The sequence below is a fragment of the Zootoca vivipara genome, chromosome 10 (genome assembly GCF_965207765.1).
Source record: "Zootoca vivipara chromosome 10, rZooViv2.hap1.1, whole genome shotgun sequence".
Classification (NCBI taxonomy): domain Eukaryota; kingdom Metazoa; phylum Chordata; class Lepidosauria; order Squamata; family Lacertidae; genus Zootoca; species Zootoca vivipara.
In genome coordinates, this window is record NC_142593.1 from 59,482,203 (window position 1) to 59,498,938 (window position 16,736).

The window sequence follows — 16,736 nt, forward strand, 5'->3', positions numbered from 1 at the left end:
CCTCGAACTCTGGGAACTGTAGTTCTGTGGAATCTTCTAAACATCTCTCAGCACCCTTAACAAACTACAGCTCCAAGAATACTTTGGTGGATAGGCACGAGTATCAGTGCACTTTAAACATATGGTGTGAATGTGACCTAACAGGACAGAGTAGTCGGCAATCAATGAAGCCTGCATTCCCATTTATTGAAGGACACGACAATCTATGGCTTTTTCAAAGTATTTGGGGGAGGGGGGGGTCATTGGTTTGCCTTTGTTTTGTTACCGGTACCTATTTTTGAGTTTTCATGTTGTATTTTTGCATTATGAACCACTCTGTGATCTTCAGATAAAGGACAGTATGCACATTTAATTAATAATAATAAATAAACAAATACTTTGCCATTCTGCTTCCAAAGCAGACTTTCTCAGATTGAGCAATGGAGCCCACCCCTCCCCCCCTGCTGCCCCTTTCCCTGTGCCCTATGGAACAGATTTCCTGGGGGTGGGGACAAGGGGAGAGGAGAGGAGAGGAAGGGGGAAGTTCCACCGCATTTCAAAGGACATGGATTCACAGAGGAGAAAGAGGGTGCTTACTTCACGCCCCAGCTGGATCACAGGCTCCAGCAGGGCACCTGTGTAGCAGATGGAAGTTTCCGGAATGTCCATGTGTCTGCAGAGAGAGATAAGAGAGAGGCAAACCATGAAAGGCTTTTAAACAGGGAACGCGCTTCTTTCTTCTAATCGACTCTCTTTTCTTTTCTTTCCCTTTTTTTAAATGAAAGTTTCTAATGTTTTTTCAAAGACGTCGATAAAAGCTTGGGAGAGCCTACATGGGCTCAATGCCTAGCGAAACCACAAATGTCATAAATGCACCCAGTGAGCGGAGCCTGCAGAACATGGGGGTTTCTTTACGCAACGTTCTGTAAGGACATATAATTCGCCAGCTTTCACAGGATAATGGTGGCATCAGCAACTAAGGAGGTTGCGGTGGCGCAGGCGAAAGAGCACCAGCCTCCTCTGTGACCAGCCAAGGCTGCTGCCTGAATAGCTTTGGTGGGTTCAGAGCGTTTGGCCCAGTATCCCGTTGCCAACAGTGGACAGCCCATGAGTACAGCCGGGGCTTTTTTCACCTGGAACTCACAGGAGCGCAATTCCAGCACCTTTCAGGTGGGCGCCATTATAATAAAACAAAGGGGGCGTTCATGGCGAGTTCTGGCACCTCCTTTTCTAGAAGAATAGCCCTGAGTAGAGGCGCTGACAGCAACAGGCCCACCCTGTGGTTTGTCAAATACCAAAGGTATACTGCTTCAGAAAAACTTTTGTTCCATTGCCACAGCTAGTTTGGGGGAAGTTAGTGGATCTATGAAATTATGAATAGGATAAGGTAACGGTAAAGGACCTCTGGACGGTTAAGTCCATTCAAAGACGACTATGGGTGCTCATCTCGCTTTCAGGCCAAGGGAGCCAGCGTTTGTCCACAGACAGCTTTCCAGGTCATGTGGCCAGCAGGACTAAACCGCTTCTGGCGCAATGGGAAACTGTGACGGAAACCAGAGCACACGGAAACACCGTTTACCTTCCTGCCATAAAAAGGTAAAGGGACCCCTGACCATTAGGTCCAGTCGTGACCGACTCTGGGGTTGCGGCGCTCATCTCGCATTATTGGCCGAAGGAGCCGGCGTACACCTTCCAGGTCATGTGGCCAGCATGACAAAGCCGCTTCTGGCAAACCAGAGCAGCGCACGGAAACGCCGTTTACCTTCCCGCTGTAGCGGTACCTATTTATCTACTTGCACTTTGACGTGCTTTCAAACTGCTAGGTGGGCAGGAGCTGGGACAGAGTAAAAGGAGCTCACCCCATCGTGGGGATTCGAACCGCCGACCTTCTGATCGGCAAGTCCAAGAGGCTCTATGGTTTAGACCACAGTGTCACCCGCTTTACCTTTTATGAATAGTATGAAGAGAGGAGACAGAGGAAGAATATTTTGCATTCCCAACACGAGAATGTGGTAAGAACGAAAGAAGAGCCTGCTGTACCAGACCGATGGCCCATCTTGTTCCTGCCTGTGGGAATCTGCAAGCAGGACCTGAACCCAAGACCACCCTTCCCTCCATTTCCCAGCAACTGGTATTCAGAAGCATCTTTCCTCTGACCGCAGGGACAGTGCATTGCCTCCATCGTGGCTAGCAACCACTGATACAGTGGTGCCTCGCTAGACGAATTTAATTCGTTCCACAGGTCTTTTCTTATAACGAAAAATTCGTCTAGCGAATCCCATAGGAATGCATTGAATTTTTTTTAATTTTTTTTTTTGCCCATAGGAACGCATTAATTGAATTTCAATGCATTCCTATGGGAAACCGCGATTCGCTAGATGAATTTTTCGTAAAACGCATTCGTCTAGCGAGGCAACCTCCGCTAGAAAAAACCTTTCGTTAAGCGGAAACTTCGTTAAGCAGGGCATTCATTAAGCGAGGCACCACTGTATCATTGTTTATTGTTTTTAATCATTATTAACCCACCCTTCACCCTAACCAGCAGGATCTTCTTAAGTTCTTACCAAGTGTGACAGACGCAAAATGTTTTCCTCTATCTCCTCTCTCCATGCTGTCCATAATTTTATAGGTCCACTGCCCACCTGTCTTTTTTCTGAGTTAAAGATCTCCAAGCGTTTTAGCTTCTCCCCAAAGAATGTATGAATGAAACCTTATTTGCGTCAGCTGTTGGCCATAGCAACAAAAAAAAAAACATTGTGATATACACAGAACAAAATAAAAAGTCAATTATATAAAATCAGCTGTCAAATAGTGGACCTTATTCTGATTGCCCCAGCTAAAAACCTTGCAACCTTTGCAGTCATCTGTTCCTCTTAATCTGCCAGGTTGTGTTCCAGTGACCAATGGTGTTACACACACAAACCCCCGTTTCCGCCTTCTCTGGGTCCCCCAAAACCGAGTCCCCGCATGCTACTCACAACTGCAAGAGGTGGCGAATGATCTGCTCAGAAATGAGACGCTTCTGGCTCATGGTTGGTGCGTCCCACAAAACGGCCTCGCAGATGGCGCCATCTTGGAAACGCCTCAGCTCTGATCGCTTCCCCCAAAACTGCCGAAACTCCAGCGCCTGCAGATTCAAGCCCCGTGAGAGGGGAAATGAAAGGCATTTCTCTATCTTTCTCGTAGGCGTGCCTCGTTTATAGTAAAATGAACATAATTTAATTCATTTTTATATATTCATAAAAACAAAATAGAGGAACGTTCTGCAGGTCAGGCCCACAATTCCTAGGTTTGCACAGATACAAGTACAAGTTCTGTGGGTTTGGTTTCTGTTTTTCAACCACTGCCAAACAATTAAAGCAGAACTAAAACAAATATAAATGGGGCATTAGGTGCCAATTTGTCTTCACAGGTAACTCTAATCCTGTTTGTAAAGGATGCAGAAAAAAGAAAGTGATTCTCACCTTCATTCTTTAAAAACAAATTGCATTAAAAAGAGTTTTAACATTTCAGAAATTGGCAAGAAAGCAAAAGCAGCACTAAATAGGTTTATTTAATTCATTTATTTAAAAAATTGTATACCGCTGTGTCATTAAAAAAATCAAAGTGCTTTACAAAAATAAAAACATAAAACCATGAAAAATCTAAAAACAGGCATCCATTAGCCACTGTGGATGTCTTCTTAATTGCTTGCATAGGGCTGGCAGAATAGAAAAGTTTTTAGCAGGTGCTAAAATTTGGCACAGAAGGTGCCTGCTGAAATTCCAGTGGCGGAGAGTTCCATGGGACCAAAATATCATTTTTCAGCAAGAAAAAAAAGGTCTGCAAAACAGGACAAGGAAGTTTCTTTCATGAATTGTGCCTTGAAAAAGGCCCATTGAAATCAAAGCGAGCACTTTCACAACCAATGGGTTGTGCCTACAAGATGGAAAAAGTGGAAGGCTAAAGCGTAGGCAGAAAATCTCTTAGGCACCCACTACAATGGGGACCAGAGCACTCTTCCAGCCTCACCTCTGGTCTGTCCCCTCCAGGTCCCCTCTCCAGGATGCTGCTGGCAAATTCAAGGTTCAGCAGAAGTCCAAACGACAGGGACCCGATGTCTTTGTGTTTCGGGGGATCAGCGTCAATTGGCCACTGGGCGAAAAAGATGAGAGAAGCAAAATTAGATGGGCCACACTGGAAAGATATATATAAATTTTATTACGGTCCCAGAGCAGTTTTACATACCATACTAAACGAGCATAAAACACAATAGAATTAAGTTTGGATTAACAATCAAATGTAACAATAAACAACACGAATATGGCAGCAATTAGAAATGTGGTTTAGGTCTTAGTCTCTAAAATATTATCTAGGGTTTGCACCTAAGGTCTTTGTAACTGCGCAGATTGCTCCCTGAGTTTTATGTCAGCCACACAAAATTTGGCCACCCTTAGAGTGGTCTTTAGATCCTTGTCCTCTAACAGGGATTTTAAGCATTTAGGTTCAAAGCCACTTGGAATTTTCTGTGGTTAGAGTGCTGGTCTAGGGCCTGGGTTCAAATCCCTGCTCAGCCATGACCTTGGGCCAGTTGCTCTATCTCTGCCTAACCTATCTGACAGGACTGTTGTGTGTATAAATGTCTCCCAAGATAGGCAGCTGCCAACACAACACTGGTATGCTTTTAATAATCTTCTTAACGTTCAGTTGTCCCCCATCCCACCACAAAACGTTTTTGGCTGTTCTCATTTAATCAGTAAGCCGCCTTGAGTCCTTGCCAGGGTGAAAGGCAGGGCATAAATAAATATCACCACCACCACAGTCTGAAATAAAACTTACTGGTAGAGTCTGGGGCAGCGCATGCGTCAGCAACAAGATCCTCCGAGACAACCCTCGTTCCAGCAAGCCAATGAGGAAAGGCAGAGTCGCCGCCACGTAATTCCCACCGCGATCCATCAGCTCGTTGAGCAGCTGCATCTTCCTGCAGGCCGCCTGCAGCTTGGAGACGTGCTTAAGGCTGAGGAGAGAGGGCAGCCGGGAGAGAGAAATGCAGTCAACTGCTGGGTCCACAAATAAGCAACTGTGCCCAGGCTGTGAAAACACAGCAGTGGAGGAGAAAAAATATCTCGGGGGATGAACCAACTCAAGTTCTGTTCCAAGAAAGGCAGGATTCCACAGGCCAGTATGAGCAAGTCAACCCATTTCTTGGATGTTTATATATATGGGGTCAAGTCAGATTATTAATTCTTATTTAGTTAGTTATGTATTACTTCTCTTCATATATATATATATATATATATATATATATATATATATATATATATATATATATAATTTTTTTATTAAATCTTCTGTTTTACAATTTAGAATATTCATCTAAACAACCTTAAAATATCAATGACTTCCCTTCTTCTCTTTCCATGGTTCATTTTGCGTAACATAAATCCCTGCATATTTTATTCAAACTAAACCATTCAGTATTCCATTATTGCTTCCATCAAAACTTATTTACACTGTTGAATTTATCTTAAAGCTGCTGACGTTTTCAAGTGTACACAACTCCCCCCCATATATTCAAGAAACATTTTCCAATCTTCTTTAAATGAATGTTATTCTTGTTCTCTTATTCTATAAATGTAGTTCGATCCACAAGCTGCGCATATTCCATCAGTTTTAAGTTGCCATTCTTCTTTGGTTCCATTTTTGTGCTAACAAAACACAGGCAGCCGTAATGGCATACATAAACCTTTTTTTGACCCCAGGGAATTTCCATTTAAATCCCCCCCCCAAGGGCTCTGGTTTCTAGTAAAATACTAGGACCTGAGAGGCTTGGAGTCCGAATCCCCATGCGGCCACAAAACTCACTGGGCCAGTCACCGTATCTCAGCCCAACTTCTCTCACACACTTGTTGTAAGGAGGAAATGAGGAGAAGGAGGTCACCTTGTGCTCCTTAGAAGAAAAAGTGGCGTGTAAACGTAAGAAAGAAAGAAATATTCTAATGGAGAGAACGTACTGGAACACGTGGTCAAAGGCTCTGATCAGAGGCTTGGGGGTCATGAGCAGCAAATGGAACCCATCCATCGTTTTGTCGTCCAGAATCTCCATGGAGTTCTTGGCTTCAAACTGGATCTAAGGGAGAGCAAAAACGCACTTATTTAGGGAAGTGGAGAGATAAGAGTCAATTCCAGGCCACAATGTAGTTGCCTCCTTCTGTCTCTTTAGGCATCAACCGCTCCACACACTACCCCCTAAGCGGCCAGTGCAAACACTCTTGGCTCGTTGGCTTCCCTGGTCCATTTGCAAAGAGCAAAGCAGAGCAGCAGGTAGACAATAACATGAAACCCAGATTCGAATTCCCCGTTTGCCCAAGTCACTCTCTCGTTCTCAGCCTACCCCACAACACTGGCATGCCGTCTGTTTTTACACTAGGCTGAATTTCTTTTTAAAATAATAATAATAATAATAATAATAATAATAATAATAATTTATTCTCTTTCCATATTGAAAGTTATATCTGTTGCTCAACTGTTATATTCCAATTCAACAAAACTCATGACTTCCACTCACCCAACATCGATATTTTTAACTCAAATTACATACAATTGCTTTTAAAGGTTCCGTCTTATCTAATTTCATCCTCTTTAACCCGTTTCTTAATATATCCTGCTATTTTCTTACGCTTCAAACCCTGCCTAGGCCATCGCATACGAGAAATAACTTTTTAAACAGATTAGAAAGAGTTTCCAGACTTCTTTAAAGGATTCTAAATTTGTGTCTCTTATCACTGCCATCAGTTTTGCCATCGCTGTATATCCCAAGGTTTTTATCAACACCTTTGAGGGTGTTAAATTTTGGTGAAATATTGCTTTATTGTATTTTTAATTCTGTTTCTCACTCCAGGATTATGCAAACGACGAGGAGCTGGTTGTAAGTGACATGAATACACGGGGCAGTTTTCCAATGAATTCGTAACAAGGCCTTTTGGCGGCACAGAGAAGCTTCCTCTCCTCTCCTCTCCTCCAGTAAATCTGAACTGGCTGGGGTTGATAGGAAACATTTGGAGGGCACCACGTTGGGGAACGCTGGGCTAAACCGCTACCTCATTTACCTGCTTATATGTGGAGGCCGTCATGTCTGCGCACAGGTTCACCAACCCAGAAGGGTCCACGAAAACCACCTGAAACGCTGCGTGGAAGTCCTCCAGGGTAGGCTAGAGGAAGAGGACAAAGCTGGGATTAAAAAGGCATAACAAGGAAAATGATCCTTTGAAACTTAAGTTTATGCAATGGCTGGTGCTTGCAAAATTCTGGAGAAAAGCATCAGGATGTATAAATAAATTTGGGGGAGAAAATAAAAATGCCAGGTGATCATACCGGTATTATCCTAAACCACATACCCATTATACGGGGTTTGACACTTTGTCAACATAGATGGGCTCTTTGCACCCTTAGGTCTGCCAAAAGACTTGATACTGGTTCACTGGAAAGACAATCCTTCTATCGATACCTGAAGGAGCGTCTCCACCCTCATCCTTCAGCCCGGACACTGAGGTCCAGCTCCGAGGTCCTTCTGGCGGTTCCCTCCCTGCAAGAAGTGAAGTTACAGGGAAGCAGCCAGAGGGCCTTCTCGGTAGTGGCGCCTGCCCTGTGGAACACCCTCCCATCAGATGTCAAGGAAATAAACAACTATCTGACTTTTAGAAGACATCTGAAGGCAGTCCTGTTTGGAGAAGATTTTAATGTTTGATCTTTGATTGTGTTTTAATAGTCTGTTGGGAGCCGCTCAGATGGGCGGCTTATAAATAATAAATTATTCTTTATTATTATTTATTATTATCATTACTACTACCACTACTACTACCATGTTTCCCCTTTTTTAAGACACCGTCTTATAACTTTTATTCCTCAAAAAAACACAGGGTGGCTTACTTTCCGTGGGATGTCTTATTTTTTTTTTAATTACTGGTACGGTTTTTACGGCTCAGGGCGCTGCTGGGCTCTCTTGAGTGCTCGGCGCTGCAGCAGCCACCGGTTCCGGGTGGCAGGCGTCCTTGGCCGGGCCACGCGGAGGCCGCTGGCTCAGGCGCTCCGCCCGCTGCTGCAGGGCGCTCCAAGCTCCTTGGCCGGGCCAGGCAAGGAAGAAGCAGTGAGCCCCGCGGTGGCGGCAAGCACGGAAGCGGCAGGGACGGCGGTGGACGAGAAGGCGGAGCGCGGGGATGCAGCCAGCAAGGCAGGAGCACGATCAGCTGTTAAGCGGAGCTCTTGGAGCGCATCTTCACAGCTGATCGCGCTCCTGCAGTGCCAGCCGCATGGAGTGACTCTGTGGGGGTTGGTTTCCATGGCGCGGAAGTATGGCTTATTTTCGGGATATGTCTTATATTTCTCAAATGCTTAAAAACCCTGCCATGGCTTACTTTATGACTACAGGGGAAACAGGGTACTACTACTATCCTTTGATCAATGGATAGAAGATACGGCAACTCTTATAACATACAAAGAGATTGCTTTTGGACACAGATTGTGTATGGATAAATATGATGACAGTAGGAGTGCCATTTATAAAAACTATGGTGGCTTGTTAATAATTGTATGTTCAATGGAATAATAACCTTACTTATATATATTGTGTTGTATTAATTTTACCTATATATTGTGTTGTATTAATTTTAAGCACCTTTATGTTTTTGTTTTGTTTCCCCCCCCCCATTTCTTTATTTGTTCACTGAAAACCTTTCCATAAAATATAAGCATTGAGATTCAAAAGGTGGGGGTAGCAGCTTCTAGCACGGAAAGTGAATGCACAACCTCGCAGGGTTGTTGTGAGGATACAAAGGGATGAGGGGATAGCCATGCCTGGCACCTTGAGCTCCTTGGAAGGAAGGTGGAATACAGCTGTAATAATAAACAAGAGGCTGAGCCCCCCACCGCCTCTGCCCTGACCAGGAACCCCAAGTACCCCAAAGCGCACACTCTTACCTGTGAGGAAACTCCATCCTTTGAAAGGCTGATTCCAGATGTACTGAGGTCTGTGGCAGCTGGAAGGAAGGAAGACAGACCCGTGGGGGGAAAGGATCACACAATTGCTGGGAGATTGTGAAACTGCAGTCTCCTTGCAGAGGTTGGGAAAGGGAGAGGGCACCTTTACGGAGACCCCAAATAACAGCTGAGATGGGCACTGATTGTCCCCAAACCTCTCAGGATGAAAACAGGTGTGATCTTAGTGTCTAGTCTAGTGCAGTATCCTGCCCTCACGGTACCCAACAACATGTCCCAACAGGAAGCTCAGAAGCAGGTCTTGAGGAGAAACATTCAAAAATGCTGTTACGTTGCTGCCACCAGCCTGAAATCCAGGGAGATATTATTATTATTATTATTATTATTATTATTATTATTATTATTATTATTCTGCCAAATGGGTGGCTCGGTCTGTGATCAAGGGCGGAAAGGCAGGGAGCCCCACAAACCAGCTCAGATCTAAGCACCACCCACCTCAGAGCCAAAGTGCACTAGGCTTACCTAAGAACTGAAGGCTGTTCCTCAACACCTGGTATCCACTCATCACTTTGTTGATCTTGTGCTGCTCCAAGAGATACGCCACCAGCATAGAAGCCATGAAGCCATTGAAGCACCCAAGGCCCTGGGGGGGAAGGGGAAGAAATGGACAATACATGAAAGTTGGCACAAGGTGCTGCAGATTCCCAAATCGTCCAGCCACCCAGTGTTAGAAAGCAAGGAGCTGAATGGCACCTTAAAGCTAGGTTATGGGTACCAGAACGGAACGTCTAGGCGTGCTTTTTTATAACAAGAATACAAAGCTGAAATTGAATGAACCGCAGCCAAAATATTGTGTTCATTTTTCGCATGGTCTAGTCCAGGCATCCCCAAACTGCGGCCCTCCAGATGTTTTGGCCTACAACTCCCATGATCCCTAGCTAAGAGGACCAGTGGTCAGGGATGATGGGAATTGTAGTCCAAAACATCTGGAGGGCCGAAGTTTGGAGATGCCTGGTGTTTGGAGACGCCTTCGCTGCTGACGTTTTTGCAGCTATTTTATTTGGTCCCAGTCTTTACCGGTTATCACTGTAGTAATGCAATGTTCTTTTTCTGATTCTTATATCACGCCTCATGCTTTTAAGATTTTGAAGGGCGCTTGGAGACTCGTGCGTCACACGGCTAATAAACTGAAGCAATAGTTGCTGCAACAATAAAAGCAGCAGCCTAATTTATACAAATAATCCCTGGCAAGAGGCCTCCAACCTCAGTTTGAAAACCTCCATTGAAGGAGTCCACCATCTTCTGAGAGAGTCCTGCTCCACTGCCTAACAGCTCTTATCACCAGAAAGTTCTTCCTAATGTTTAGTCGGAATCTCCTTTCTGTTTCAGCTCATCCCCTCGGGAGCAGTGGGAAACAAGCTTGCTCCATCTTCCACCCTTTATGTTGAACCGCATTCCTGTTTATCCAGGCATTTCTGGGCTCAAGGAAGGTGTTCCTCGCAAACTTGGGGTCACTGGATGAGTGGGTGTTTTTAGACTAATTTTTTAAATAAAAAAACCTGATTCGCTACAGATGTGTTTGCAAGCCTGGGCTGCTTCAGGAGGAAGGGCAGAATATAAATCCAATAAATAAACAAGATGTAGTTGAAAAGGCTATAGCAAGCTTTCGAAAAATCTGCAAAAGGTATTTTAAAAACAAAAAGAATAGGCCACAGCAATCCAACACAGAAACTTCTGTGTTTATACAGATAATCATTGCTGGAGGTGTGAAAGGGAAGTAGGTACGTTCCTACATATCTGGTGACATTGCCCAAAGATAAAATCTTTTTGGAATGGAGTATTAGAAGAATTAAAGAAAATATTTAAATATAATATAAAAAAGACTCCAGAATCTTTCCTATTAGGAATGGTTGAAGAGGAAGTGGCTAAAAAGGATGAAGAGATATTCTTATACTCAGTAGCGAAAAATTATGGAAAAGTAAGGAAGCACCCACTATTAGAGATTGGCAGGTAAAATTAATCGGTTACATTGATTTAACGAATTCGATTAGGGGCGGTTCAAATAAAAAATTTAATGACAATTGGGAAAAATTTGGAATATTTTTAAAAGAACTTGGATTTGAAACCAACATTTTATAGTATTCCCAGGAGGAAAGTTAATGGAAGCAGTAGGAAGATAAACAATTTGATAGCCAGGATGGAAGAGAAGGGGAAGTCGACTCACAAAAGAAGATACGAATACAGAATGGAAGATGTATAAGACAAGCTGATGATATATTGGAGAAGATGGAATAAGTTTTGTTTGAAACTGTGTGATTATTTATTTATGTATTGATTTTGTTTGTATTTTAGATGGTTGTTTTGTTTTATATTGGTTTTAAATCTAATAAAGATATTAAATTCAAAAAAATAAAAAAAGAAACTTCTGTAATGTGCCTCAAATGCATTCCTCTGATATAAATCTGACTAGCCAGGCAGCACTTTCACCAGTCTTATTAATATTATTATTTACTAATTTGTATACTGCCCTATACCCGTAGATCTCAGGGCAGTTGACAACACGGTCTTGTCACAACAGCCAGGCTGCTCAAGGGTGAGGAGACAAGGAGGCCCAGGTCTCCCCCCCCCCTCCATTGTGCCAGGGCCCAGTTACCCGGTCAAGTCCACGTTGGCGCAGCCACACTTTGAGGAGAGACACCCCGTCTCGCATGCCTTGGAAGTCATGGGCCGCCTCAGAGAGGAAGAGCAGGCTGGACTCCAGGACCAGGTCCCACAAAATGGAGTTGTTGTAGTGTGGTGTTGGTGGCTCGGAGGCTCCTAGGAAAGGCAGAATAGGAGATCACCACCGGTCCATGTCGAACAAATATGGCGGACGCCGTCAGCTGCGGCCTTCTTGTCTGGCATAAAACCACCCAGAACCCAACAGCAGAAACACAACATCCAAGTCTAAAATGGAGACACTCTGGCTAACTTTCTGTGTAGCTTAGAAGGTGGGTTATTAGCCAGGAATTCACAAGTTCATCAAAGGTGGAAACACCAACAGTTATTACCAACAGGGCCAGGCCAAGACCACCCAAATTCTCATACTATAGGGGCCACCTGAACCTCTATACGCCAACTCAATCACTGAGACTATCTACAGGAGCGTCGTTGGTCGTTCCCCGAGCTGGTGAGGCTCATCTGACAATAAGGAACCAAGCCTTTAGTGTCATTGGCCCAGTCCTGCGGAACTCTCTACCACTAGAAATTCAGCAGTCGCCTTCTGCTTCAACTTTTAAACTCCTGATGAAAACTTTCCCATCACGTCAGGCTTACACGGGGAATTAAGAATGCCTCTTAATTAAGAATACATCTCTCCACAAGAGTTATCCAATTTTAACCTTGTCATAGGGATTTCATTGCATGGTTCTATGTACAGTTGTTCTGAGCCACTTCTCTTTATGAATCAGCAGTATATAAGCAGGTTTTATAAATAAAGAAAATAGGACCCTTTGATTCCTGAGGCAAAGGTCAGGCTACAGCTGGCCTCCTGCCTTGAAGCCCTAGCATCTCAGCCACCACGGAGCATACTGCCTCCAACTGTGCTACATCATCATGGCTAGTAGCCAACGATAGCCTGCTCTGCCGTGAAGCATCCAACCTCCTCTGAAAGCAGGCCAAGTTTGTGGCCATCGGCACTTGGCTGTGGTAGCAAAGTCAGTAACTGACCCACGCGTGGTAGGAAGAAGTGTCAGCTTGCATTTCTTAGTGCAGAAAGTGTTGATCTGATGTATAGAAATCTTTCCTATTCTAATTAATTCAGGAGGGTTCTGGAAGCTTCTCTGTGTGAAAGAAGCAAGCAGAATGTTCATGACGTTTGGGTTATTCCTTCAGAGAAGCTTAAACTGGTCCTGTTATCTCTTTCTGTCAAGATCATGCTGACAATAATAATAAGGCCAGAAGGAACCTGGGTTTCACTTTCTCTTTCTATCTCCCTTCCTTCCGGTGTGGTATTCTGTACATAGTACAGTCGTACCTCGGGTTGCGAACACCTCAGGTTACGAACAACCCGGGTTACGAACTGCGCAAACCCGGAAGTATTTTTTGCGCGTGCGCAGAAGCACGCGCGCATTTGCGCATGTGCAAAGCGCGAAAATAGCGCTTTGCGCATGCGCAAAACGCCGTTTTCGGGTTACGAACTTTTCGGGTTACGAACTGCGATCCGGAACGGATCGCGTTCGTAACCCGAGGTACCACTGTATGCTTAGTGTTAAGTTTTAGTCTTATTATAAGTTACTGTAAGTTTAAGTTAAGTCTGCTGCAACTGGACTTCTTATGGACAGGGCCAATCCTGAATGTATTGTATTTGTAACCATGATGCTCATTTGCTTTCGGGAGCAGTAAAGCGCTGCTGGATGAAATACAATTGCCTCTGGTCTTTTTTTGGGGAATCCAGCAACGTGTTAAGTTTTACTCTGCTAACTATACATTGGCATCTACTCTGTATCAATATTGAGTAGAATTTCAATGACAAGAAGCACATCCTCCTCCCTTCCCACTTCTTCTCCAAGCATAGCTACAGCTTAGGTCTGCTGGGGTGCAGAATGGCTGGGGAAACCCAGCCAGATGGGCAGGGTATAATTTAATTTATTTATTTATTTATTTTATTATTATTATTATTAGGTCCAGGCTACCTGGAAGACCATATTCCCTCATATGAACCTGCCCAGATTTTGCCATCTTCAGGAAAAACCCTTCTCTTGGTCCTGCCACCCCCAGAGGAATGCTTGGTGGGGATAAGAGAGGGCCTTCTCGGTGGTGGCTCCCAGACTTTGTAACTTCCTCCTTAGAGAAGTGAGATTGGCCCCCTCCTTGCTCTCCTTCCGCAGGCAGGTGAAGACTTTTTTGTTCCAACAGGTTTATGGGAACTGGCTTGCTTTTAACGAGGGAGCTGGTGCCATGCTGCATTTGTTGTGACAAGCTGCAAGTTTTTAATCTATCTTATCTATCCATAGTTAATTCTATTACTGTTTAATTGGTTTTTTTGGCGATTGTTTTTTCTCCTACGTTTTTAGCTGTTCCTGTTTTTTTTTTTGTCTTCTTCTTCTTCGGCAATCACTTGTAGCCGAGTAAGATTGAAAAAAAAAGTTGAATTGTCTTTTACGACCGCTGGGTGGTGACCTCACTGGGTGCGGTAATGCAGTCAGGGAAAAAGGGAGACAGACTATGTTCAGGGCACCTTTACTAGCCCCTCCCCATTTTGGGGGTGAGCAGAGTGGATCCTAAAAAGGGCTGCTCAGTCCTGGATACAGCTGCCGAGCTGCTCAACTGCCTCATCCCTTGAGTCAGAACGACTGAATCTGTATCCACTGCCCATGTGCCGGTTCATGACAAGGGGCTTCCAGATTTCACGATCCTGCCCGTTACCATTTGCAGATCGACATGGGACTTTTGGGGCTTGAGTTTGGGATGGGTTTTTGGAAGACGCCTGTGCATGAATTTTTTTATGGGTGTACAGCAGTACACACAGCATAAGCCTCCTTGAGCCCCCATCAGCGGAAAAAGGTGGTGTATAAATAAATAAATACATAGAATAATAATAATACCTGCCACAGGGGAACGCTTCTCCGTGAACCAAGCAGTGCGGACGTTGTTCTTGCTGGGGTGCAGGCGACTGGGCTTGAAGACGCCCTGGGCTGGGCAGGCGTAGAGGCGGACAGTTACCAACTTCATGTCTTTCCCTGGGAAAACCCCACGAAGCAGGGTGAGCAAGAGGCAAGCCAGGAGCGTCGATAAGGAGAAGGCACCCAGGCCAAGACTTTTAAGAACATCTCCCTCCCTCAAAGCGAGCCCCTTTACCCAGGAGGCCGTTGGCGAACTAGACATCTCCCCCCTCTTGCACTGCTAACTTCCTTATTGGCTAGCTTTGTGGTTTTATTTCATGATTCCATTATAATCTTGCACTTGTGTAATGTTTTCTGAATTCACCCCTGACCATTCAGAGATGGGCGAGCTACAAGGAAGAGAGACAGTGTGGAGTAGTGGTTGGAGCATCCGACTAGGACCTGTGAGACCTGGGTTTGAATCCCTGCTTGGCCATGATGCTCCTTGGGTGACCTTGGGCCAGTAACCACAGTGGAACCTCGGTTTATGAACACCTCGGTTTACAAATTTTCGTTTTATGAACACCGCGGACCCATCTGGAACGGATTAATCCACTTTCCATTACTTTCAATGGGAAAGTTCGCTTCAGTTTATGAACACTTCAGTTTATGAACAGACTTCCGGAACCAATTACACCCATGCTTCGGGTTAAGTACGCTTCAGGTTGAGTACTCCGTGGACCCGTCTGGAACGGATTAATCCACTTCCCATTACTTTCAATGGGAAAGTTCACTTCAGTTTATGAACGCTTCAGGTTGAGTACTCTGTGGACCCGTCTGGAACGGATTAATCCACTTCCCATTACTTTCAATGGGAAAGTTCACTTCAGTTTATGAACGCTTCAGTTTAAGTTACTCTGCGGACCGTCTGGAACAGATTAATCCACTTCCCATTACTTTCAATGGGAAAGTTCACTTCAGTTTATGAACGCTTCAGTTTATGAACAGACTTCCGGAACGAATTGTGTTAATAAACCGAGGTACCACTGTACCTCTCAGCCTAGCCTGCCCCACAGCAAAGATTCAAGGAGGAGGGGGAGAACCCTGTACACCACCTTGAGTTTCTTTGGAGGAAAAGGTGAGCTATAGGCGCAACTAAAGAAATAAACCAGAATTAACGAATCATAACCTGCCCCCAGTCTTGCAGCACTCACTCACTCTAACCCATTTTAAGATGCAGCCTTATGCAATCAAACCGCAGCAGCCTCTTACACTGCAGCATCACGTGACGGGCTCCTGCTCAGCCCACCAGAACCCATCACTTATTTTTCTGCCTAAACCTGGTGCTCTATTACAGGGAGGCAAAGAAAAAGGAAGGGGGTCTGGATCAAGGAGCAGGCCTAAAGCCACCCTCACCTTGCGGCTGCAGGAGCACGACCGGCTTCAGGTGGTTGCCGTTGACGTAGGCAAACTTCACGGCCCCAAAGAGCTTCTTCTTGGACAGGTGCTGGGCCAAGCAGGCGAGGTAGAGAGCCCTCTTGCGGTGGTAGCGCTGGTTTAGGTGGTCCTTGTCCTGGAAGATCTCCTAACAGCAATAACAAAGAGGGATTGCCCTATAAAATATATACCCTTACAAAAACATTTTTTCGAAACGAAATTATTATAAAAAATTAAAAAATTGTCCAGTACCGTGTTTTCCCCAAAATAAGCCACTGTCTTATATTTATTTTTCCTCAAGAAGACACACTATGGGCTATTTTCTGTGGATGTCTTATTTTTATTACGTGTCCAGCCTTGCCTCTTCCTTGGCGCCCTCCAGAACTGCGCCTATCACTATGTCTTATTTTTGGGGTATGGCTTATATTGCGCAAATGCTTAGAAATCCTGCTACGGCTTATTTTATGGGTATGTCTTATTTTCGGGAAAGCAGGGTAGCACCTTAGAGACCAACTAAGTTTCTTCTGGGTATAAGCTTTCGGTATCTGAAGAAACTGAAATACTTTATTTTCACTTGTACAACTTGTATACAGTGAGATTACACAAGCACCCCCCACTCAGCTCTCTTAGTCTTAAAAGGTAAAGGGGCCCCTGACCATCCGGTCCAGTCGTGTCCGACTCTGGGGTTGCAGCGCTCATCTCGTTCTATAGGCCAAGGGAGCCAGCGTTTGTCCACAGACAGCTTCCGGGTCATGTGGCCAGCAT

General features: G+C 44.7%; 1 protein-coding gene across 1 annotated transcript in view; it reads right to left on the reverse strand.

The window, feature by feature from the left end:
• NOL6 (nucleolar protein 6) overlaps window positions 1–16,736 on the reverse strand; it is a 54,169-nt gene that overhangs the window by 33,035 nt on the left and 4,398 nt on the right. The window contains exons 5-15 of the mRNA XM_060280382.2: window positions 15,951–16,119; window positions 14,538–14,672; window positions 11,606–11,769; window positions 9,475–9,595; window positions 8,935–8,993; window positions 7,068–7,169; window positions 5,973–6,088; window positions 4,798–4,975; window positions 3,991–4,113; window positions 2,958–3,106; window positions 577–652 (exon numbers count right to left, since the gene is read on the reverse strand). Of these exons, the coding sequence (XP_060136365.2) occupies window positions 577–652; window positions 2,958–3,106; window positions 3,991–4,113; window positions 4,798–4,975; window positions 5,973–6,088; window positions 7,068–7,169; window positions 8,935–8,993; window positions 9,475–9,595; window positions 11,606–11,769; window positions 14,538–14,672; window positions 15,951–16,119 (1,392 nt within the window). The remainder of the gene's footprint in view (window positions 1–576; window positions 653–2,957; window positions 3,107–3,990; window positions 4,114–4,797; window positions 4,976–5,972; window positions 6,089–7,067; window positions 7,170–8,934; window positions 8,994–9,474; window positions 9,596–11,605; window positions 11,770–14,537; window positions 14,673–15,950; window positions 16,120–16,736) is intronic.